The sequence below is a fragment of the Dama dama genome, chromosome 13 (genome assembly GCF_033118175.1).
Source record: "Dama dama isolate Ldn47 chromosome 13, ASM3311817v1, whole genome shotgun sequence".
NCBI lineage: Eukaryota > Metazoa > Chordata > Mammalia > Artiodactyla > Cervidae > Dama > Dama dama.
Window position 1 is genome coordinate 30,108,933 of NC_083693.1, and position 23,136 is coordinate 30,132,068.

The window sequence follows — 23,136 nt, forward strand, 5'->3', positions numbered from 1 at the left end:
CGGCCACCACAGCTTGGTCTCCAGGACTGCTGCCTGAAAGAGCGAGGGAAACACATTAAGGCGCCAGGCTTTTCTGTGACTCCTGCTCCCGTCACCTCGCCGGCCAAGGGCGGCAATGCGTTTTAAACGCACCATGCCAGGGAGACCGGGAGACTCGGCGGTCTCTAGGCGGAGACGCGCACTTTGAAAACCGCGCCCAGTGCGCAGGTGCCCCGCCCCAAACCGCGGCGCGCCGGTGGGCGGGGCGAGGGCGGGGCTTCGCGAGGAGCGACGGGACGGGGCACCAATCATGGGGCTTTCACCGCCTCCGGTTCGGTTTGAAATTCTGCGGAGGCCTAACGGCTCGTGCAGCTGCGACCAGGAGGGACGCCGCTGGTGCTTGCCGGGGGTTTCTGCGATCGGCCCGCGTGGAGAAGGTCGGGGGCCTCGACGCCCGCCCGCTTAGAGCGTCCGTCATGAGGAGAAGGTGCATGTTTGTGGGGGGTGTCGAGGGGGCGCGGGAAGGAGTGACTCCCCTTCTGGGTGCGGGGCGGTGCGGGGTCCGAGGGGCCGCCCTCCACCCGGGGTCGGGGCGTCCTGTCAGCCGCAACCGAGTGAGACCGGGAGCGGCCGGGCTGCGCTGGGAAGCTGTGAGTCGGCGCGAGGGCCGCGGGCCGCTGGCGGCGGAGAAGCCAGACCTGACACACCCTTTCCCCGGCGGCCTCGGGCCCCCGCAGGTCCAGCCGCCCCGAGCGGCCCTAGCGCAGGTGCCCGGAATCAGCGGCGGGGTGGGGAGGTCGGATCGGGCCCGCGGCGCCGCGGGTGCGGGGCGGTCGGAGCTGGAGTCCGGGAGCCCCACCCTCTCCGGCCGCCTAGCGTCTCAGGTGCTGCTTCTTGGCACCGACGGCTTGTTTTATGTATGTCCTGAGTTTTTTGTAGTCAGGGTTTCAATAAAGCCGTTAAGCTTTTAATTTAGCGTTGCATTTCAGTGTCTCTGGGTTGCAGTGTTAATATTTTACTCGAATTGGAAACATAGCTTGGTTTTCTTGCAAGTTCAGAAACTCCCAATTAAGGAATACGTGTCCGGTCGTTTTAGCAACTTTTCAGGCATTGCGGGAGAAGCGGGGGTGGAGGGGGAAGGAGTGTCCGAATTGAAATTGCGACCAGACTCCTCACTCCGCCTCTTACCAGCCTTGTAACTTTGGGCAATGATGTTGAATGTCCGTTTGCTCATCTCTAAAATGAAAACAATGCCAGTGCTGGGATTTTTGTGTTAAAAGTGATACAGTTGTTAACCTTATTTTCGGAAAGTAGTGAGTGAAGCATTGTGATAATTCATTATTAAGTAATTTATAGTTATTGGTCAAACTGGTTAATGTATGGCTTTGTAAGGTTCTTCCTTCCATGGTTGCTGATTCTGACAGTTCTTTTTCAAATGCTTATCCTTGGGAGAATGGGAATGGAGTACAAATCACTGGCACCACTGGAAAACAGTTGTTGGGTGTCAGGTTGTGGATGACAAATAACTTATTATTTAAAAGAGAGCACAGTTAAGCTTCTGTGTGTTTCAGCTAATGACACATTCTGAAGACTGGTAAAATTTTAAAGGACATTTTACAGAAGACTCTTACTCCCACGTCCGTTAGCAGTTTTTGGATTGTTCAGGCATTTTACTGCTTTCAAGAAAGTGAATGATGAGGAAGGAAAAGTTATCAATTAACTTTGGTTCCAGCCTGACAGATCTAACTAGGCTTTAAAAGGACAACTGGAATTACTATGCTAACAAAACCAGACTTTCAGGTAATCTGGTGTCAAGTATTCATATTTAGAGAAGACTGAGAGAAATATGCCTGAAAAATATGGTTATCAGAATGGTCACTGAATTAGCTATTGGCTTGATTTCTGAAGCAGGTTGTACAGAGGAGCTTAACAAGCTTTTCTGGAGGGCTATTTAGAAAAAAAATAGGACAGTAGATCAGTGGAATGCTGCCAGAAGGTAGGAAATCATTTAAAGGGCCATTTAGGATATCTTCTGGGCTAGTGACTTAAGAGTCTCGAGACTGGAAAAATTGGCCCCTTTCAACCTCTGTGTTCTTGAATGGTATTCTTGTAAGCACCCTCAGTTTTTCAAGTGATATAGTATAAGAAAAAAATCTCAAATTTGCACTTTTCAGGAATTAGCTGAAACCAATTAGCAAGGCAGTACATAATTGTACCATAATTTTTTTAAATTTTTTATGCTTTTCGTTTACTTTTAAAGTTTTATTGAAATACAGTTGATTTACAATTTTGTGTTAATTTCTGCTGTATAGCCAAGTGATTCAGTTATACATATATTCTTTTCCATTACGGTTTATTCCCAGGGTATTGAATATAGTTTTGTGTGCTATACAGTTTGAATCTGCTAATCCCAAACTCCCAATCCTTCCTTCCCCCTTGGCAACCACAAATACGTTCTCTATATCTGTGAGTCTGTCGTGTGTCGTATTTTAGATTCATGACAGCATGTGGTATTTGTCTGTCTTTCTGATTTACTTCACTTAATGATAATCTCTAGGTCCATTTGTGTTGCTGCAAATGGCATTATTTTCTTTTCTATGGCTGAGTAATATTCCATTGTGGGTATGTATATCTGTATATATACACCACACCTTCTTTATCCATTCATCTGTTGATGGACATTTAGGTTGTTTCCTGCTATTGTAGTAGTGCTGTGAACACTAGGGGTGCATGTATCTTCAAATTATAGTTTAGTCTGGGTATGTGCCCACGAGTAGACTTGCTGGATCATATGGCAACTCCATTTTTCTCTCTTTTTTCTTTTGAGGAATCTCCAAACTGTTTTCCATAGAGGCAGCACCAACTTATATTCCCTCTAGTAGTGTAGGAGGGTTCTCTTCACACCTTCTCCGGCATTTGTTATTTATAGACTTTTAATGATGGCTGTTCTGACCAGTTATGAGGTGGTACCTCATTATAGTTTTGATTTGCATTTCTCTACTAATTAGTGATGCTGAGAATCTTTTCATATGCCTACTGGCCATCTGTATGTCTTCTTTGGGTAAATGTCTATTAAGGTCTTCTGTGCATTTTTTGATGGGGTTGTTTCTCTTTTTTTATTGTTGTTTGAGCTGTTTGTGTATTTTGGAGATTAAGCCCAAGTCTGTCACATCATTTGCAAATATTTTCTCCCATTCTGTAGGTTTTCTTTTCATTTTTTTTATTAACTAGTTTTTGGCTGTGCTGGGTTTTTGTGGCTGTTCCTCTAGTTGCGGTGTACACGCTGCCTGGACTTCTCGTTGCAGTGTCTTCTCTTGTTGCAGAGCACAGGCTCTAGAGCGTGGGCTCAGTGGTGGCGGCACATGGGCTTAGTTGCCCCATGGCAGTGGAATCTTCCCAGAGCAGGAATCGAACCCATGTCCCCTGTGTTGGCAGGCAGATTCTTAACCACTGGACCACCAAGGATGTCCCAGTAAATTCTTTTAAACACTCTTCATTATGTGTGTATTGATATTGCCATCTGGCATAGGCAACTAGTATTTGTGCAAAAGCTTTTCTGCAACTAGCACAGGAAACCTTTACATTGGGATTCCTTGGCTAGAAAAATGTCTTGGAAATGAGTATATTAAAACTATGGAGAAACTGATGATCCTGGAGATCTAGGCTGGTGATTCAGAATCCCTGAATATGCTATAACAGAAAGGGGGCCAGTGAGAGCCTCTAGCCTCATCTCTTGCACAGAAGAGCTTCAGTGACTTGTTCCAGGCCTCCTGGCTGACTGGTAGCAAAGCACATCCAGAGTTTAACTTTAGCAGATACTGCCAACAGTCTCAAGGTGGTGTACTAATTCACTCCAACCAGCAGTGTGTGAAGGTTCTAGCTTTTCTATATACTCATCAACACTGATCAGGGGTTAATATACAAAATATACAAAGAATGTATACAACTCAACATTAAGAAAACAAACACCCTTACTAAAAATGGGTAGAGGATCTGAATAGACATTTTTCCAAGGAAGACGTACACATGGTCAACGGGCACATGAAAAGATGCTTAACATCACTAATCAAAAGGGAAATACAGATCAGAACCACAATGAGATAATCACCTCACAACTGTCAGAATGGCTTTTCTTAAAGATAACAGATAACATGAATTGGCGGGGATACTGGGAAAAAGGAACCCTTGTGCACTATTGGTAGGGATGTAAATTGGAGTAGCCACTATGGAAAACAGTTGGCGATCCCCCAGAAAATTAAATATAGAACTATCAGGGACTTCCCTGACCGTCCAGTGGTTAAGAATCTGCCTTGCAATTCAGGGGATCTTGGTTTGATTCCTGGTCAGAGAACTGAGATCCCATATGCCACAACAAAAAGATCCTGCAGGCTACAATGAAGATCCCACAGCAAGAAAGACCCAGTGCAGCCAAATTAAAAAAAAAAAGAAAAATACAAACTTCCGGTTACAAAATAAATGAGTTACAGGTATGAAATGGACAGTGTGCAGAATGTAGTCAATAACTAGGTAATAGCTTGTATGGTGACCTATTGTAGCTAGACTTATTCTGGTGATCTGTTTGAAATGTATAGAAATATGTTCACTAATATTCACTGTGTTCTCTAGCAGGAATTAACATAGTGTTATAGGTCAATTACATTTCAGAAACAAGCAAATTCAGAGAAAAAGAGATAGTTTTAGCTTACCAGAGTCTGAGGGTGGGGGAAGGAAGAATTGGATGAGGGCAGTCAAAAGGTTATAAGGTAAGTCAGGTTTTTAAAAAATTTGTATTTAATTAATGTATTTTTGGCCATGTTGGGTCTCTGTTGCTACATGGGCTTTCTCTAGTTTCTGTGAGCGGGGGCTACTCTCTAGCTGCAGCGCACGGGCTTCTCACTGCAGCGGCTTCTCTCGTTGTGAAGCCCGGGCCCTAGGGCGTGTGGGCTCAGTAGTTGTGCACAGACTTAGTTGCCCCGTGGCATGTGGAATCCTTCCAGAGCAGGGACCAAACCCACGTACCCTGTATTGGCAGTCAGATTCTTAACCAATGGATCACCACAGAAGTCCAGATAAATCAGTTTTAAGGTATGTAATAGGAAAAAAAAAAAAAGATAAGTAATGTACAACATGATCAATATAATTGGCACCACTGTATGTTATTTATGAAACTTATTAAAGAATAATACTGAATTCTCATCATAAGAAGAATAAATTTAAAATTTCTCTAATATTTTACCTATATGAGATGATAGATGTTTACTAAACTTATTGTGATAACACTTCATGATGTATGTAAATCAAATCATTGTGCTGTATACCTTAAACTTATACAGTGCTGTATATTAATTATAGCTTAATAAAACTGGAAGGGAAAAAGATGAGTAACAAATTCGCAGTAAACTTCCAGCTGTTTTATAGGAGCTGACATTTTTGTCTGTTTTTCCGTATTATACTGCCATAAGTAGAATCATTGATTGAAGTCCAGATTCTGAGTATTATCCAAAAGATTGAATTTACACAATGTAAGATTGAATTTCTAAAATGTAATGTGATACTGGATTTTGCTTTGCCAGGGTTGTGGTGTTTGTGGGGGAAAGGATAGGGGAGTAGTTAAAGATGAATTTTAAGTTGAACGCTTGTTTCCAATTTTTTTAGCCTTGAGCCCACTGAGAAACTAGTTTTAGTTTCTGTAAATACAGTTTTTAGACTGGAGGCAGTGACTCATGTCTCTGGCTTCTCTTTTGGTTTTTAGTGAGGTGCTGGCAGAGGAGTCCATACTATGTCTCCAGAAAGCCCTGAATCACCTTCGGGAAATATGGGAATTGATTGGCATTCCAGAGGACCAGCGGTTACAAAGAACTGAGGTTGTAAAGAAGCACATCAAGGTGAGTTTAGTAGCACTGGCCTCTTTGCAGTGGGACAGGGGAAAGGATGTTGGTGTCTCATCTAAAATAGCATATAGAAGTGACACTAGGATGTCACAGGCTCCTCCTGGTTTTGTTTGCATGTTTGTTTTGGCCAAGCCATGGGGATCCTAGTTCCTAGACCAAGGATTGAACCTGGGTCCCCTGCATTGGGAGTGTAGAGTCTTAACCACTGGACCACCAGGGAAGTCCTGTTTTTTTTTTTTAAGTCCTTTCTTAAAAATTTGAAACTGTGAGGTTATTGGTGTTATTTGTTGTTTGACGCAAATGGGGAAAAACCCAAAACTTTTATAGGACTGTTTTCTCTCTCATAGGACCTCCTGGATATGATGATTGCTGAAGAGGAAAGCCTGAAGGAAAGACTTATAAAAAGCATAGCCGTCTGTCAAAAAGAACTGAACACTCTGTGCAGCGAGTTAAATGTTGAGCCTTTTCATGTATGTGGCAGGGTGTCAGGGGATCCTGTTTGGGTCTGAGATTTAGGGAAGAACTTTGTAGGGCTGGTAGTGAATGTGAGAAATGGGTGGAGCATGTTGCCTAGTTACTTGGTTCCAGCAAAGCCGTTTTTTTCACTTATATAAATAAGTTGCCCTGTTGAGAGGCTAAACACCTAAGTGTTGCAATGTTTTAATCAAAAACAAGTTTCCTATTCCTATCAATTTGTAGGACATAAAGATTTTTTTAACTCTGAGCTTTGTTAAAAGAGGAATAGATGATATCATTCCATTCTTTCTTTGAAAGAAAATGAAAAGAGCTACTTAAACAAAAGTGACAAGTGATATAAGGGAAAGTTACCCCCAAAACCTGCCTTTGTGGGTTTTTTTCATACTTGAAAGCTGCACAGCACTGAACCAGCCAGAGTGGCCACATGAGAAGAAATGTTTCCATAGTAGGAATATCAGGAGAGTGAGGTCAAACCCAGGGATGCTCATCTGTGTTTCTTGCTGAGAGGTTGCTGTCCCGTGCTCCAGCACGAGTCAGACATGAATGCAGACACCAGCAAGCATGACATGAATGACAGAGGGACCCCGAAACATAGCCTGGGTTAGAACAAGTAAAAACAGTGTTGGGATCATAAAAATGAAGACAAATGTGAGGGTTGGGAAGGTAACTAGAATAGAGGTGGGAGCAGGGTCAGCACACAGGGGGCTGATGTGGTACCAGTAAGGTCTCAGGTCCCTCTCCCTGTTACAGAAAGAACTGCCTGGGTATCTAGATGGAGTCAGCAGAGGAGGACACTGTGTTTAAAGAGTTAAGGATAATTAATGTCTTGTAGCCGTGAGCAATCAGGCAGACTCTGACATCAACACAAATGGCATAAATATCATTGATTTTGAGATTCCTTTTTAAAATTTTTTAATTGAAGGATAATTGCTTTACAGAATTTTGTTGTTTTCTGAGATTCCTTCTTTAGTCTTTTTTTTTTTAAACTTTTGATATGAAATTAGATGAGAAGTTAGGTATTCAGTAGTATATCTCCCTTAAATTATATTACAGTTCCTAGTTCAATGTTGAATAAAATTTATAGGACATATAACTGCCACTTTTTTCTTCTCCTGCTTCTCAGTTAGGAGTAGAGCAAGGAGTACAAAATGGATTTTTATTGGTTAAATGATGACCTTCGATTATTGGGATGGTTAAATGATGTTCTTAGGATTTTGGGGATAAACATTTAGTTAGGAGCTAAATAACTATAGCTAACTCAAAGCAAGTTTTTCAGCCATTTTTACCTCTGGTAAGATTGCCCCGGTACCTTTCCTTGTCGGGGAACTCTGTTAGGGGGCCCTCTCTGTGCCATGTTCTGTTAGGTTAGGTTTATTCTGTTAGGCTAACAAATAAGTTAACTTATTTGTAAGTTTAACTAAAAGTCTGTCATCCTAGTCTTTTTCTTTTTCATTATCTTTCTCCTCCTTTGAAGAAATCCACTTGGCACCTTAACAGTGGTATGTTGTCTCCTACAGGAAGAAGGAGAGACAACCATCTTGCAACTAGAAAAGGATTTGCGTACTCAGGTAGAACTGAGGAGAAAACAGAAAAAGGAGAGAAAACAAGAACTGAAAATTCTTCAAGAACAAGATCAAGAACTGTGTGAAATTCTTTGCATGCCCCATTATGAAATCGACAGCACCTCAGTTCCCAGCTTAGAAGAGCTGAATCAGTTTAGACAACATGTGGCAACTTTGAGGGAAACAAAGGTATGCTAACATTGGTGTTTCTGTTCAGTTTGCTAAGTAGCATGTTAACTCTTTGTGACCCCATGGACTGCAGCACTCCAGGCTTCCCTGTCCTGCAGTATCTCCTGGAGTTTGCTCAAATTCAGGTTCATTGAGTCAGTGATGCTGTCTAACCATCTCATCCTCTGTCGCCCCCTTCTTCTCCTGCCTTCAATTTTTCCCAGCATCAGGGTCTTTTCCAATGAATCGGCTCTTTGCATCAAGTGGCCAAAATATTGGGAGCTTCAGTTTCAGCATTAGTCCTTCCAATGAATATTCAGGACTGATTTCCTTTAGGATTGACTAGTTTGATCTCCTTGCAGCATCTTCTCTAGCACCACAGCATCAATCCTTTGGCGCTCATCCTTCTTTATAGTCCAACTCTTATACCCATACATGACTACTGGAAAGACCATAGCTTTGACTATATGGACCTTTGTCAACAAAGTGATATCTTTGCTTTTTAATATTCTGTGTAGGTTTGTCATAGCTTTATGTCAACATTCATATGTCCTAAAAGTCATTTGACTTTCCTCCAGGTATCTTATAATCATCTTCTTTCATAGGCATCTAGGCGTGAGGAGTTTGTTAACATAAAGAGACAAATCATACTGTGTATGGAGGAATTAGAGCACACTCCGGACACAAGCTTTGAAAGAGACGTGGTGTGTGAAGATGAAGAAGCCTTCTGTTTATCTCTGGAAAATATTGCAACACTACAGAAGTTGCTCCGGCAGGTAATGTCGCTCAGATTATGACCTGGGGGAAAAAAAACTTGCGGTTTAAGATAAAGAGAGTATTGTATGAAATACAACCTTGAATTTTTTTTTTAAACAAAAGCTTAATTTATATGTAGTTCTCAGAATATGAAATTCAGGATTTGGGTGAAAAAGTAAGTTATTTGAATTAGTTTAGTGTTTAACTGGAAAAAAAAAAAATTTTTTTTTTTTTAGTTCAAATTTAAATCCTAATTTTGGAGATCTGAGACCCTACTACCATAATGACAGCCTTATAGTTTGTTTTCAGAAGTCATGAAAACACAGCTCTTCAGTCTTGTGAAAGTGCTTCTTCTCCATGCGGGTAGAGATGTATCTTTGTGTGAAGTCAGAGGGCCAGCTTTCTCTCTGCCTCTGTCATTGCTGTAACCACTGGCTTTCCTTGATACAGCTGGAAGTGCGAAAAGCACAAAATGAAGCAGTGTGTGAGGGGCTGCGTGCTCAGATACGAGAGCTCTGGGATAGGTTGCAAATACCTGCAGAAGAAAGAGAAGCTGTGGCCACGGTTATGACTGGGTCGAAGGCCAAGGTCCGGAAAGCGGTAAGGAACCCTAAGGGCACTGGGTCAGCTTTTTGGTGTCAAGTGTGATGTCTCTGGGACTTCCCTAGTGGCTCACTGGTCAAGAATCTGCCTGCCAGTGCAGGAGATGTGGGTTCAATCCCTGGGTCAGGAAGATCCTCTGGAATAGGAAGTGACAACCCAGTCTGGTATTCTTGCCTGGGAAATCCCATAGACAGAGGAGCCTGGCAGGCTACATAGTCCATGGGGTCGCAAAGAGTCGCAGAGAACTGAGCGACTGAGCGTGAGCACACACTGATGTCTTTACCAGCTTCTGCCTTGAGTGAGCCTGTTTTTTTCTTTCTTTTTTTAAAGTATTTATTTGCCTCAGGTCTTAGTTGCATGTGGAATCTAGTTCCCTTACCAGGGATTGAACCTGGGCCCCCTGCATTGGGAGCACAGAGTCTTAGTCACTAGACCACCAAGGAAGTCCTGAGTGAGCCTGTTTTTAAGACAAACATCAGAAAAGGGTGGCAGTAGCCTGATCATCTGTTATTTTTTGTGTATGTTTCTTAGATTTCTGGCTCCTAGGATATCATTGTTATAGAGTATTGACTTGCCACTGTGGTTTTGTGTTGTAATTTTATTTAAAAGGGCTTTCCTTGTGGCTTAGCTGGTAATGCCTGCAATGCGGGAGACCTGGGTTCTATCCCTGCATTGGGAGGATCCCCTGGAAAAGGGAAAGGCTACCCACTCCAGTATTCTGGCCTGGAGAATTCCATGGACTATAGTCCATGGGGTTGCAAAGAGTTGGACGCAACTGAGCAACTTTCACTTCACTTTATTAAAAAAGGGGAAAATATTTTGCAAATTTACATAAATATACAAGTATGACAAGCACTTTTAACAGGTCTTTTTGTTTTAGCTGCAGTTAGAAGTGGATCGGTTGGAAGAACTGAAAATGCAAAACATGAAGAAGGTGATCGAGGCAATCCGAGTGGAGGTGGCGCAGCACTGGGACAAGTGTTTCTACAGCCAGGAGCAGAGGCGGGCGTTTGCCGCCTACTACTCCGGTTCGTACAGAAGTGTCGCCCTTCGTGTGGCTGCTCACCTGTGATTCATGAGTGCAGACGTTCGCTGGGGAGTATTTCCTCTGCAACAGAGGCACAAACTGCCACTCCTGTTCAAATAAGCATTTGCAAATGCTATTGGGAAATGAGGGATCTCTGAAGCGGTATAACCCTGTGGCCTACAGGTGTGAAGCTCAGGTTTATCAGGTGCTTACTCTGTGCTGCCAGGTGCAATGTCAGACTCTTATCAGGATTACCTCACTTAATACTCAGGTCAGGGGATGAGGAAGGACACTGAGGCACATAAATGTTGCACAACTTAACCCAGAGACACACAGCAGGTAAATGGCAGAGCCCACTTTTGAGCCCAGGAGTATGCCCCCAAGGGCCCAATGGAATTCTGGTCTAAATTGAATATAAAGATGCTGCTGTCTTTACTGAATTCCATGTTTCTGTACATTTTCTGTGACTCAGCCCTCTATTGGGCAGCATGAAAAGAAATAATATGAAAGAAACATAAAACAAGGCAAAAGATGACAGAAGTTTTGAGAATCTTAGTCATATTATTCTACACCTTAGTCAGTCTCCAGTCCTACCAGGCTGATGGTGACAAACCTGACTTTTATTAGCTACAGCATACAATTACTCGTGTATCACTTTTACTGTAAGGGAGAAAAATCTGCTTCCATTTTAGGGGGATGAGGGATTAGTAAATTGGGATACTAAACACTGGAGGGATTTCTTAAAACTACTGGGCCTGTATCTTGCAGAGGACTACACAGAAAATCTGCTCCAGCTCCATGATGCCGAGATCGTGCGGTTAAGAAACTACTATGAGGTTCACAAAGAACTCTTTGAAGGTGTCCAGAAGTGGGAAGAAAGCTGGAGGCTTTTCTTAGAGTTTGAGGTACTGCCCTAGTTTTTGTCTATTTTCCCTAGAGTACAGTGTGGTGGTAAACAAGCATCCTCTGCATGGAGTCAGAGCCTGTTTCCTTTGCTCTTTACCAGGTTTTATCATTACATCTGTAAATTACTGCTAACCCATCTGTATTTGTCAAGCTTAGAAACATGTAAGAGAAAAACCCCAAATTAATGCTTTCAATAAGGCTGAAGTTTCTTGCATAAAGGCAGTCTAGAGGTAGGCAGTGCAAGGCAGGTATGGCTGTTCCATAGTCAGTGGGGTCCCAGGCTTCTCCAGTTTATAGCTCCTCCACCACTAAGGGGTGAGTCTTAAGCTCAGGTCCATGGTGGTTCTGGAGCTCCAACCATAGCGTTTCATACAGCATGGGAAGGAGGGAGCACAAAAGGCGTTGCCCCTCCTTCCCTCTAAGAGCCCTTCCCAGGCTCTCTTCATAGCACCTCCACTTAAATGCCACACCAACTACTGGCGAGGCTGGGAGAACTGCTACCGTAGATAAATCCAGGGTCTGTTTCTAAGGAAGGAGAGAAGAATGGATGTAGAGGCAGGTGACTAACATTCTGTACTGTTCAAACTATTATCTTAGAAAATTGCCTGGTTATTGGGGCACATTTGTGTACCCTGAGTTCCTTTTGTTCTGATAGCACAAACAGGTTCCCTTAGAGCATTTTAGAGTTCAGAGCTGGGACCGGGTTGAGGCAAGAGAGGCACCTCGGGCATGAAATTCATGAGATTTATTCTCAGGTCCATACCAGTCCTGTTAGAGCTGGAACAGCCCTTTAGCAAATCCAGAGTTTAACTATAAGTTTATAGGCAGGAAACTAGGACTCAGAAGTAGAGAAAACTGTGTGAGATCTCACAGCTGTTTAAGAGCAGGTGTTCTAGGCCTCCATTCCTCCTTACTTCTGACAGAAAGAAAGGAGGAGGAGTGAAAGTACTGAGAGTAGTGAAAGTACCATAAAAGAGAATGATATTTTGCCACTGGCAACAACTTGGATGGACCTATAGGGTATTATGCTTAGTGAAATAACTCAGAGAAAAAGACAGCTACTGTAAGACACCACTCATATGTGGAATCTATAAAATAAACTAATGCATTATAACAAAAAAAAACAGACTCACAGACATAGAAACAAACTAATGGTTACCACTGGGGAGGGGGAAACCGGGACTATTCAGGGGTAGGGGATTAAGAAGTATAACTACTATGTATAAAATAACTAAGCCGCTGGGATACATTGTACAGCATGCATGGAACACTGTAGAGCATAGCCAATATTTTAAAATAACTATAAATGGAGTATGACCTTTAAAAATTGTGAATCTCTGTGTTGTACACCTGAAACTTATATAATACTGTAAATCAACTATAATTTAAAAACATATATATATAAAGTTAATAAAGAACCAAATATGCAACCCCTGTTTACATGCCAATGTTTAAGGAAAAATAAGAAACTAATTACCATTCCTTTTAGATATGCTTATAGAAAGTTACTAATCAAACAGCCTGGAAAGGAAACAGAATTTATCAGTTTGGCCCCCAAATTGTCGAGACTGTTTCTAAACTTTCTTGATTATCTGCCCCATTTTTTAGTGTATTCACCTAATTTGCATTTATAAATTATATACTTACTTTACTGTTCTGATATATTGTAGAACGTAACTAAAAACAGAAAAGTTAAAAAGAATAAGAAGCCTAACATTTTCTATTTTTTGTCCATTTTGTGAGGGTTAATTTAATAAAAATCACATGATCTATAAACCCTTTCACTGAGCACATTTAAGCTGTGTTGTCTTAATACAGTGGGAGTGGGCAAGTGGGGGAGCCACCAGCAAGCCCTCTGAGTGTAGACCTTCTGCTTGTCCCCCCGAACCCCCCCATTTCCCTTTGGTGACCTCTGAACCAAGGAAAGGAGCCAGTGACATTGTGCAGTAAATATTAAAGCCTGTCTTACTCTTTAGAAGAGGAAACAGTAGTTTTCCTGCACCCCAGTGTATGACCTTGCATCTCTCTGGGAGTATTCACACCCCACTCCCTGCCTTAGAAAGCCACCATGTCTCACTGCTCAGAGTGGGTGGGGATGAAAACTCTCAAGTCTCCTTACAAATATGCATCCATTTATGAGAGCATGGATTCTAGCAGAAGTGACTGACTGTCAGGCATCTACTCTAATTAAAATGTGTTTTTCACAGAGAAAAGCTTCAGATCCAAGTCGATTTACAAATCGTGGAGGAAATCTTCTAAAAGAGGAAAAGCAGAGAGCCAAGCTCCAAAAAACACTCCCTAAGGTAATATTGTTGCTGAAAGTGTTTGGTGCGTGGCTACAAAATATCTCACTTTTTTTTTTTTTTTTTTTGCTTATAATATAGTAGGCTTTAATAAGTGAACACTTTGAGATATTGTGTCATTGATAATATCTTGGTGGTTTTGCGAACTAAGTGGACAGAGGAGGCAGTTCCTGGAGGAACAAGAGAAAGCCCCCAGCTCTCTGAGAGTTTGATGAATGAAATCAGACTCTTGAACTGGAAATCCACAGAGGTCACTTCTTGCTCTGATGCATTGACTTATCTGAAAAATGAAGGGGTTGGAACTCTTCCTTTTTTATCTCTAGGGTCTCTAGTAGCTGCGACATTGTGGTTCTTCAGGATTATTTTCAAGGAGAATTTCATTCTTTTTTTTTTTTTTTTCTTATTTTTTTTTTATTAGTTGGAGGCTAATTACTTCACAACAAAAAATATGGAACGCTTCACGAATTTGCGTGTCATCCTTGCGCAGGGGCCATGCTAATCTTCTCTGTATCGTTCCAATTTTAGTATATGTGCTGCCGAAGCGAGCATAATATCTCACTTTTTATATATCCCTTGCTTTGAATCATTTTGCCCCCAAACTGTATTCTCTTCCAAAGGTTAGGCAAGGATAGTAAGTACATGCTGGGTCTTCCTAGTATCAAGTATTTCTTGATAACCGAATATCAAGTTTTATTACATTTTTAGGACTGCCACAACAGAGTACCAGAGACTGGGTGGCTAAAACAACAGAAATTCATTTTCTCAGTCCTGGAGGCTAGAAGTCTGAAATCAAGGTGTCAGCAGGGCTGGTTTCTTCTGAGGCTTCTTTCCTGCCTCCACATAGTTATCTTCTCCCTGTATCTCCACACAGTCCTCCTACTGTATATGTCTGTGTTTAAATTTTCTTACAAAGCTACAGTCATGTTGGATTAGGACTCACCTTTATGACCTCATTTTAACCTAATTACATCTGTGTTCAGATAAAGTCACATTCTGAGGTACTGGGGATCAGGACATCAGCATATGAATTTGGCAGGGGGCATAATTGAGCCCATAACACAAGGTGACCTTTTGAGAAAGTGCTTTGGACTTCATTACTATTCTTTATTTTAATAATTAACATTTATTGAATTAAGTGCCAGCTACTGTTTTAGAGTTCTTTCCATTTATTAATTCACTTAATCGTCACAACATCCTTAGGAAGTTGGCATTATTTCCATTCTTACAGATGAGCAAACTGAGGGACTGAGCACTTATGTACCCTGCCCACCTCTTCAGAGCCAGTGAGGGGTGGATCCCAGGCTGCAGCCCAGCTTGTGCTGCTCCGTGAACACTGCCTGCTTATTGTTGCAGGTTCCCCCAGTGCTGCCTCCAGCTTGCGGCACCAGAACTTTAGTGCTCAGGCTCTGGGTTCTCACCTTTTCCCACCTTCAAGCGTGTTATGAATGAACCATGCCCAGACTGATTCCTGGCCACTTCAGCCTGTTCCCATATGGGTGCAGCTACCTGAAGTCAGGTTAATGATACTCTGAGGCAGGGAGAGGCATTCTTTGGGAGAATCATTTCTTTCAGGTTTCACACCAAAGATTTGCCATGATTAACATGTCCTTGTTTGTGGTCTCAGTTGGAAGAGGAGTTGAAAGCAAGAATTGAAATGTGGGAACAGGAGCATTCAAAGGCATTTGTGGTGAATGGGCAGAAATTCATGGAGTACGTAACAGAACAGTGGGAGATGCACCGGCTGGAGAAGGAGAGGGCCAAGCAGGAACGAGTAAGTGAGCCCGACTTGGGAAGCGGGGAAGAGCAGTGAGCGAGCAGCCCAGAGTCTGCCAGGGCTCTAAGTTGGCTAAAGAAGTTGCAGCTCATGGCAGCTCTTTTTAGCTTTGGGTGTAAACACTTGCATTGATTGTATTTCTGGCCCTTCCTCTGCCCCCATCCCAGAGCTGCTCTCCTTCTGGGATTTATCATTCTTGCCCCTGACTTTCACACAGCAACTAAAGAACAAGAAGCAGACAGAGACAGAGATGCTCTATGGCAGTACTCCGCGAACACCCAACAAGCGGCGAGGACTGGCACCCAGCACTCCAGGCAAAGTGCGCAAGGTGAGGCAGAGCTGCCCGAACTGCTGGGCTTTGATGTGTATCAGCTGTTGAGTCCCCGATTAAGCTCGGGGGTGCTGGCAGCTGCCAACATTCTGTAAAGATGAAAACCTTCAGAGGTTCATTCTGTAATTCCAACAAGTGACCATGGCGCTGTGTGAAGGAAGACATTCATGCTTGGCAAATAGAATAGCCAATACTCCTTAATCTCTAGAGCAGGAAATCAGGGAGTCCATCCTCCCCTTCCATCCTTTTTTTTTTTAAACCTTTTCTTTGATAAATGGAGTGCTATTTTCCTCTTCGATTCTCAACTCATACTTTATTACATATAAAATGTTTTTAAAAAATCACCTATAATGTATAACTCCAGGAGCACCAATGAGAATATTTGGTGTTTTTCCTGCTTTTATAAAAAGCTTTTTAAAATAGTGTATTTTCATAAAATAGAGATCACATATATAATTTTGATTTCTGCTTTTTCAGAAAGTTAAACTTTCTTTAAATATGCTCATTATTAGCTGGTATATTCTATTTTTTTGGCATTCTGTCATTTATTAAACTAGTTCCCTATTGTTTGATATTAGATACTTAATTTTTTATTAGGAAAAAAATAATGTGATGAAATTTTTAAAACATGTTATAAATTTTTACCCATCACACCCAAAGTTTCCTTTTGCCCTTTTGTATTCTCTTTGCTTCCCTCACCCATCCCCTCCAGCTCCTGGCATCTACATCTTTGTTTGCGCTGTCACTATTGATTAGTTTGCATTTTCTAACATTTTATAGAATAGAATCACACAGTGTGTATACTTCTGTGTCTGGCTTTTTTCATCTGTGTTACGTCAGTAGGTTACTCTTTTTACTTTGAACAGTATTCCACTGGATGTATATACCACGATTTGCTTATCTAGTTGCCTGTGTTGATGGATATTTAGCTTATATCTGGCTACTACACATAAAGCTGCTATAAATATTTATGTGTAAGTCTTTGTATGGATATATGCTTTCATTTCTCTTGGATAAATACCCAAGAGTGACATGGCTGCGTCTTAGGATAGTTGCCTGTTTAACTTTTCGGAACAATCTGGTTGTCCCATTTTACAATTCCACCTGCTGGATGGAACACTGAACACTTTTCTAGACTGCTTCCCATCCTCACTCCTCTGTAGTGTAGGGATGGGTTACTCAGCACGTTGTCTCATGTCAGGAATCTTGTTTCTTGTCCTAGCTGAACACTACCACCATGTCCAATGCTACGGCCAACAGCAGCATTCGGCCTGTCTTTTCGGGGACAGTCTACCGCTCCCCTGTGTCTCGACTTCCACCTTCTGGCAGCAAGGTCAGTATGCTCTGTGTACAAGCACATCTGCAACACGAGCCCGGCCTATGTACTCCAGGGTCTGTTGGGAGGCAGAGATACTGAATATTTCCCTCTGGACTGAGAGGGAGCTTTGAGACCGAAAAACAAAGCAGATAGCTTCATAAAGTGCAATTATGAAGTTTACTGTGGGTGATTTACATATAGGCAGGATCCGGTGGACAGTGACCCAGAGGCATTTGCATCTGCACTCAAGCTCCGAAAGGGGTACAGAGGGATTTAAAGGGGCCAAAGCTAAAAATGTAGACACATCTATATAGGACACATCTAGGAGCAGCACGTCTGTACTGATGGGCACTGTGCAGTTTTCCTTCTCCCAGGGTCTCGAGACCACCAATCACCTGCCTCAGCAAAAGGCATTCTTCCAGTTTTCATATCAGGTGAAGGCAAGGGTCAGACTTGATAGGGGCTTTGTCTGGCTTGGGCACATTCCTTGTGTGAAGATTGAAGGTCAGTCATGCAGGACGGGGAGAGGGTGGGACTGCGGGCCTAAGGTGGAGCTGAAAAAAAGGAGTCAGTGTGGTTCAGCCACACAAGGCCCCACCTACTTGTTCCAGTTTCTAAGATCCTTTCATCTGATTATTATTGAGATGCTGAGAGTTAACAGATGGAAACTAACTAGTCTCTCAAAGGCTCAATGAGAGAAGAGAATGGTCTTCCTGAGCCCTGACTGGTGTTGTGGGAAGCACTGGGGTGGCTGGGAAACTGAAGTCTCCGTAGGCTCAGTTCAAAGCCTGGTCTTCAGTTGCTCCCTGCATGTGGGTTCCAGCCCAGACACTGGACGACTAGGTGCAGACAGGAACTCAGCCCAGGACAGGGGTGAGGTGTGCTAAAACGTGTTCAGTCTTTCAAGTATTCTACAGACTATGCTCAAGATAGGGGTTCTGCAAGTCATTATGAATTTATATTTATTAAACCATGTATAGGATTATAGACATGTGAATAAAGACAGTGTCAGCCTTTGATAATTTGTGTATGTATGGTAATTATAAGGGTGATACATTGAAGGATCTTCCTTTTCTCTGCAGCCAGTCATCACTTCCACCTGTTCGGGGAAAAAAACGCCCCGTGCCGTCAAGCATGGAGCCAACAAGGAGAACCTGGAACTCAATGGCAGCATCCTCAGCGGTGGGTACCCTGACTCGGCCCCCCCACGGCGCAACTTCAGCATTAATTCTGTTGCCAGCACCTATTCTGAGTTTGCGGTAATTCACCTTTTCTAATATCTACCAGTCCCTGGGGAGCACACAGTTGGGGCAGAGGGGGCATCTCCCCAGGGGCACCCAGGCTGTTAGTTCGGACAGATCTTTGGAGGCTGAGAATCCCTTTCCTGACATGACCATGGCATGAGGTGGGGGTGGTGTAAGGGTGGTATACAGTAAGAAAGATGGCAGCAGCAAACAGACATTTAACCTGGATCCTTCTGCTTAAGAAATACCATTCCCTGGCTGCAGGAGGTGACCTTTCTAATCACTGCCCTGGTGCTCTCTTGGTGGAGTCTTGGTAATTGTCTTTAATTCTTTGTTCTTAGAAGGATCCGTCCCTCTCTGACAGCTCCACTGTTGGGCTTCAGGTCTGTATGGCAACCCCTGCATGTCCCACGTCCCTTTTCCAAGCTGATCTGTCATCTGCTGGCTTCCTTCCCACGTGGGCACAGGGCTGCACTAACCAGTCATCTCAGCTGTACTGTCATAAGACTTTTTTTTTAACAAAGGAAGCAGGAATCCCTAATACAGATTTCAAAGAGTAAATATCTGGCTTAAGTTCCCAACAGACTGACTAAACAGACTAATCTGCCGATTAACTTGTTCAGACTTGGATTCTCAGCCCCATCTAAAGTTAGGCAAAGTTTTTTTATCCTGTTATTTCACAACAGAGAATTTCCACCCTCCCCAGTTGTGACATTAAGGGCCTCCAGTGTGCTTTCTAGCCCCATCACGTGGGGAGGGGAGCCCCAGCTGTGTGCTGCCTATAAGGTTCTTGGCCTGTGTGCTGATTATTTCCTGGAGTATGTGTCTTACTAACCCCTCAGAGCTGCACTGCCAACTTTCTGTCTGCTCTGGGCTAGCCCACGCTCATTTCTTTGCCTTTGCCTATTTCTACCACACTGAGCTGCTAAAGCACATAGGAGGCACTGGAAGAAAGTTATTTTTTCCCCACAATGCTCTTCAGCTCCTAGTAACCTACTTCACATTTACCAACATTTAACTGCAGTGCCCTCTCCTTAGGGATGTGTTCTCTTGTCTGAGTATCTAATTATTGAGAGGCGAGGCCGTCCTTCACCCTTGTGGGGGATATTGAGTGAAAGCCTAGGGCATCAACTGTCTTGCTGCAGTAATGGAGAATTTGACAGCTGCCCAAAGCTACAGCTCATTTTGAGCTCTGAAGCTCGTTTTATATTTTACTTTTGTCAAATTATTATTATTTTTTTTTAAAGAATTGTTTTATGTTTTTTTGTTTTTGGCTGTGCTGTGTGGCATATGGGATCTTAGTTCCCCAACCAGGGATTGAACCTCAAGCTCAATCTTAACCACTGATCTACCAGGGAATTCCTTATCAAGTACTTGACTTTGTGGTTCTCCTACAGAATTGGGTGCTTGTCACTGTGGCTAGCTGACTGCAGGCCACCAAGTCCAACTTTCTCTTTCCTGTTGCTCAGCCAGCCCCGCTTCATCCACTTGGCACTTACACATATCTGTCTTTGGCTCGGTCAGGAAGGCTCTTCTGGTTTGAGCTGTTGTGGCTGCAGGCTCCACCAGGCAGCACTGAAGCCAGCAGACTAACCTCTACTGACACCTGTCCTTCCTCACTGGTCACTCATGCTTTGTCTTCTGCTTCAATACCATGTGCTCCAGCATGAGATGAAATCACCAGCAGGTTAACAGGCCCTCAGCCCCAGGGATTGGTAGATACACACTCTGGCCCATTGTTTCATAAAGGGCTCAAAAGACCAAAGCTTGTTGCCTATCTAGCTTGACAACTCAGAGTACTTGGTGAAGTCTAAGGGATTTCTCCTCTGTGAAGTTTTAACAAAAACTGGCTGAGGAAAGCAATCAAGGGGCATATGTGCACCTGCTTAATCTGTGACTAAGCATTCCCTTCCCCTGGATTCCTAACACAGCCTGTGCTGGGCTAGGGCCCACCGTCTTAGAGAAACGCCCTCAGAGGGCTGTGTGCTGACATTTACTCATGCTTACTTACCAGGGCAGGGCATGCATGAGAGGGGCAGTACTGCCATTGATGTTATTTATTTTTCAACAGCGCGAACTTTCAAAGGCTTCCAAATCTGATGCTGCTTCCCGAATCCTCAATTCAACCAACATCCAGTCCTGAGAAGCCCTGATCAGTCACCCCTCTGAAGTTTTCTGTGCCTAATTATACAGGGTGGCTTTAATGTTTCTTCAGTTTAGATGCTTGAAAGCCTGGACACGTTCCATTACCATGAGTCTAACTTAGAGAAGTGAATGAGTTACAGATGAAAGTCTATCATAAGCTTAGTGTGTCCTCAGACATTTGGTTTTATTTTGACTCAAGAAATACATTAAAACTTAGTTCATAGCAGTAAGTGTAAATTTTAGCATATGGAACTTAATTTCTTTTCCTGCCCCATAACTGTACTTGCTGAAGCATGATCAAGGGCTTGTTATATTTCACCTTTATGTAGGAAAATGACTGTGTCCATCCTTGGGGTATGGGACATGAAGCAGTTTTCTGTCTGTACACTTATAATTAGCAACTAACATCTTTTTTGTTTAGGGATGTTCACTTAATGCTACAGCTTCAGTAGCTTTGCTCTCACCTAAAGGCCTGTCCCCACCACACAGGACAGCCTTCCTACTGATGAAGATGTCTGTGTGTCAGAAGTTGGGATGGCCTGACTCACTGCCAAAGAGGTGACAGGGAGGCTGGGAGCACCTTTGTTCAACCGTGTACAGTTTTGTCATGTGGGGTGATGCTGTGGTCAGCCGGGGGGTGGGGTGGGGGTGGTGTGTGTGTGTGTATGAACACACGTGCTCGTCTGAACTCTACTCTCTGGGTCCAGCTCCCCCATCCCGGCGCCCTGGTGCCTGAGTCCCTCCACCCTCTGCACTTGGTAGCCAAGTAGGGAGGCTGTTTGGTTGGCTGGGCCATTCCTGTTCCTGTCGTGGAGACCTGGAACTTTGCACATGTCAGTACTGGGGAGTTGTTCCTGCCGTAATGTCCACGATGAGGCTCCTTCTTTACCTACCCTATCGATCACTACTGCGCTCCCCAAAGCACTATTATTTATTCTCCCTCTGCCTGCACCCCTACTACTGTTAGCACAGTAAATGGTTCTTGGAAGCTTACAGGTGTGGATTTGGTCTGTTAGTCATGTGTATACATGTACTGATTTTAAAATAAATTAAAATGTATACTTATATTTCAGAAACATATATTGTAGTGGTGTTTTCATTGATTTCCCAATCACTTTTTGGTTGGTTTTTGTCTGAAAAACAGGACTAAAAGAACATACAAGAAATTTTTAGTCAGGAGCATGATTTTTACTTTGAGTGCTTCTAAATTAAGAACATCTCATGTGCTGAGAAAGTTTTCTGAGAGAAATAAAAAGCCTAACTCCCAAGTTTTCATTGCTAGTCTCTGTGTACAGCTCTATTTTCTTTTGGGTAAATACCTAGGAGTGAAATGGCTGGATCATACATATGGTAGGTGTATATTTTAACTTTTTAAGAAACTGCCAGTCTGATTTCCAAAGTGGATGGCTTATTTTACACTCTTATGATGTACTAAGGTTCCAGTTTCTTCATATCTTCTGCAACACTTGGTATGGTCAGTCTTTATGATTTTAGCCATTTTAGTAGCTGTGAAATAGTATCTCAATGTGGTTGTAATTTGTATTTTCCTAATGATGGTGTTTAACTTTTTTTTTTTAATTCTGTTTAACATCTTTTCACGTGCTTCTCTGCCATCATTCTTCTCTGGTGAAGTACCTGTTGAGTACATTCTTTTTCATACAGTACCCAGTTGTCCAGCACCATTAACTAAAAAGCTAAACTTTCTCCTGTAAGTTTCTGTTCCACTCATCTGTCTGTCCTAATGACAGTACTACTGTTTTAATTACGAGGATTTATATGAATTCATAAAATCAGGTAATGTTAACTTTCCAACTTTGTGCTTTTAAACATCATTTTGTCTGTTACAGGTCCTTTGCATTTTTGTATGAGTTTTAGGGGAAAAAGCTTGTCAATTTCTACAGAAAAATCTCGTAGAATTTTTATTGCCATCACATTGAACCTGTAGACCAACTGGGGAGAACTAACAACCCACAAACAAGGCATCTCTCTCCATTTATTTCGGTTTTCTTCTCAGCAGTATTTTATGGGTCATGTGTACAAATATTTCACATCTTTGTCAGATTTATCCCTAAGTATTTCATATCTTGATGCTATTGTAAATGGTATCTTTTAATTAAAACTTCTGGTTGTTACTTGGCTACATAAATATATATAGTTGATTTTTGTATATTGTTCTTATATCCTACAACTTGCTAAACTCACTAAAGGAAAAATGAGGGAAAAAAATAAATATTCATTGTATTGGAGCAAGTCTTTAATGCTTAGCCAGGCCATTCTGACCTAAAGAATTCCATGGACTATAGAGTCCATGGGGTCACAGAGTCAGACACAACTGAGCAACTTTGACTTTCAGGCCATAAACAACTGTGCCTTAGCCTTCAGTTCTTGTTTGTGGAGCCTGAATCCTAGGCAGAAATGAAAACTCAAGTGTTTTCTCAGGCATTTTTGAGCAAATATCCAACCCTGAGCATGTGTTATGCTTTAACTCCCTAACTGATGATTTCAGTTGATGTAGAAAAAGAAAGATTCCACAACCTTTCATGATAAAAACGCAATAAAATAGAAAAGGAGACTACTTCCACACAATAAAAGCCATATGTGACAAGCCCACAGTGAACATACTTTTGCTTTAAGATCAGAACAAGGCAAGGA

At 42.6% G+C, this 23,136-nt stretch overlaps 1 protein-coding gene and 1 non-coding gene across 14 annotated transcripts; one reads left to right on the top strand and one right to left on the bottom strand.

Annotated features, from left to right (window-relative positions):
• The first annotated feature begins 321 nt into the window (after window positions 1–321).
• Window positions 322–21,562, top strand: PRC1 (protein regulator of cytokinesis 1). Of its 13 annotated transcripts, none has more exons than XM_061158723.1 (15): window positions 322–466; window positions 5,732–5,864; window positions 6,218–6,340; window positions 7,865–8,098; window positions 8,683–8,853; window positions 9,284–9,433; window positions 10,317–10,464; window positions 11,232–11,368; window positions 13,577–13,672; window positions 15,297–15,443; window positions 15,664–15,774; window positions 17,000–17,110; window positions 18,178–18,354; window positions 18,681–18,722; window positions 20,906–21,562. In XM_061158723.1, exons 1-15 carry the CDS (start codon window positions 456–458, stop codon window positions 21,044–21,046), a joined length of 1,932 nt encoding a protein of 643 aa, XP_061014706.1. In that variant the 5' UTR covers window positions 322–455; the 3' UTR covers window positions 21,047–21,562. The 13 variants fall into 13 exon arrangements, with proteins under 13 accessions (XP_061014706.1, XP_061014711.1, XP_061014707.1 ...); XM_061158728.1 differs by having other exon boundaries at window positions 20,974–21,562; XM_061158724.1 differs by having other exon boundaries at window positions 18,684–18,722.
• On the bottom strand, window positions 14,115–14,221 carry LOC133068757 (U6 spliceosomal RNA). The gene has a single exon (XR_009695704.1). It is a non-coding gene; the product is annotated as a U6 spliceosomal RNA (small nuclear RNA).
• Window positions 21,563–23,136: the final 1,574 nt, after the last annotated feature.

Bases quoted from the DNA above. Each gene is read 5' to 3' on its own strand.
- PRC1 (XM_061158723.1), top strand. The intron at 18,355-18,680 runs GTAATTCACCTT...CTTTGTTCTTAG, and splicing joins GCACCTATTCTGAGTTTGCG to AAGGATCCGTCCCTCTCTGA. The intron at 18,723-20,905 runs GTCTGTATGGCA...TTTTTTGTTTAG, and splicing joins GCTCCACTGTTGGGCTTCAG to GGATGTTCACTTAATGCTAC.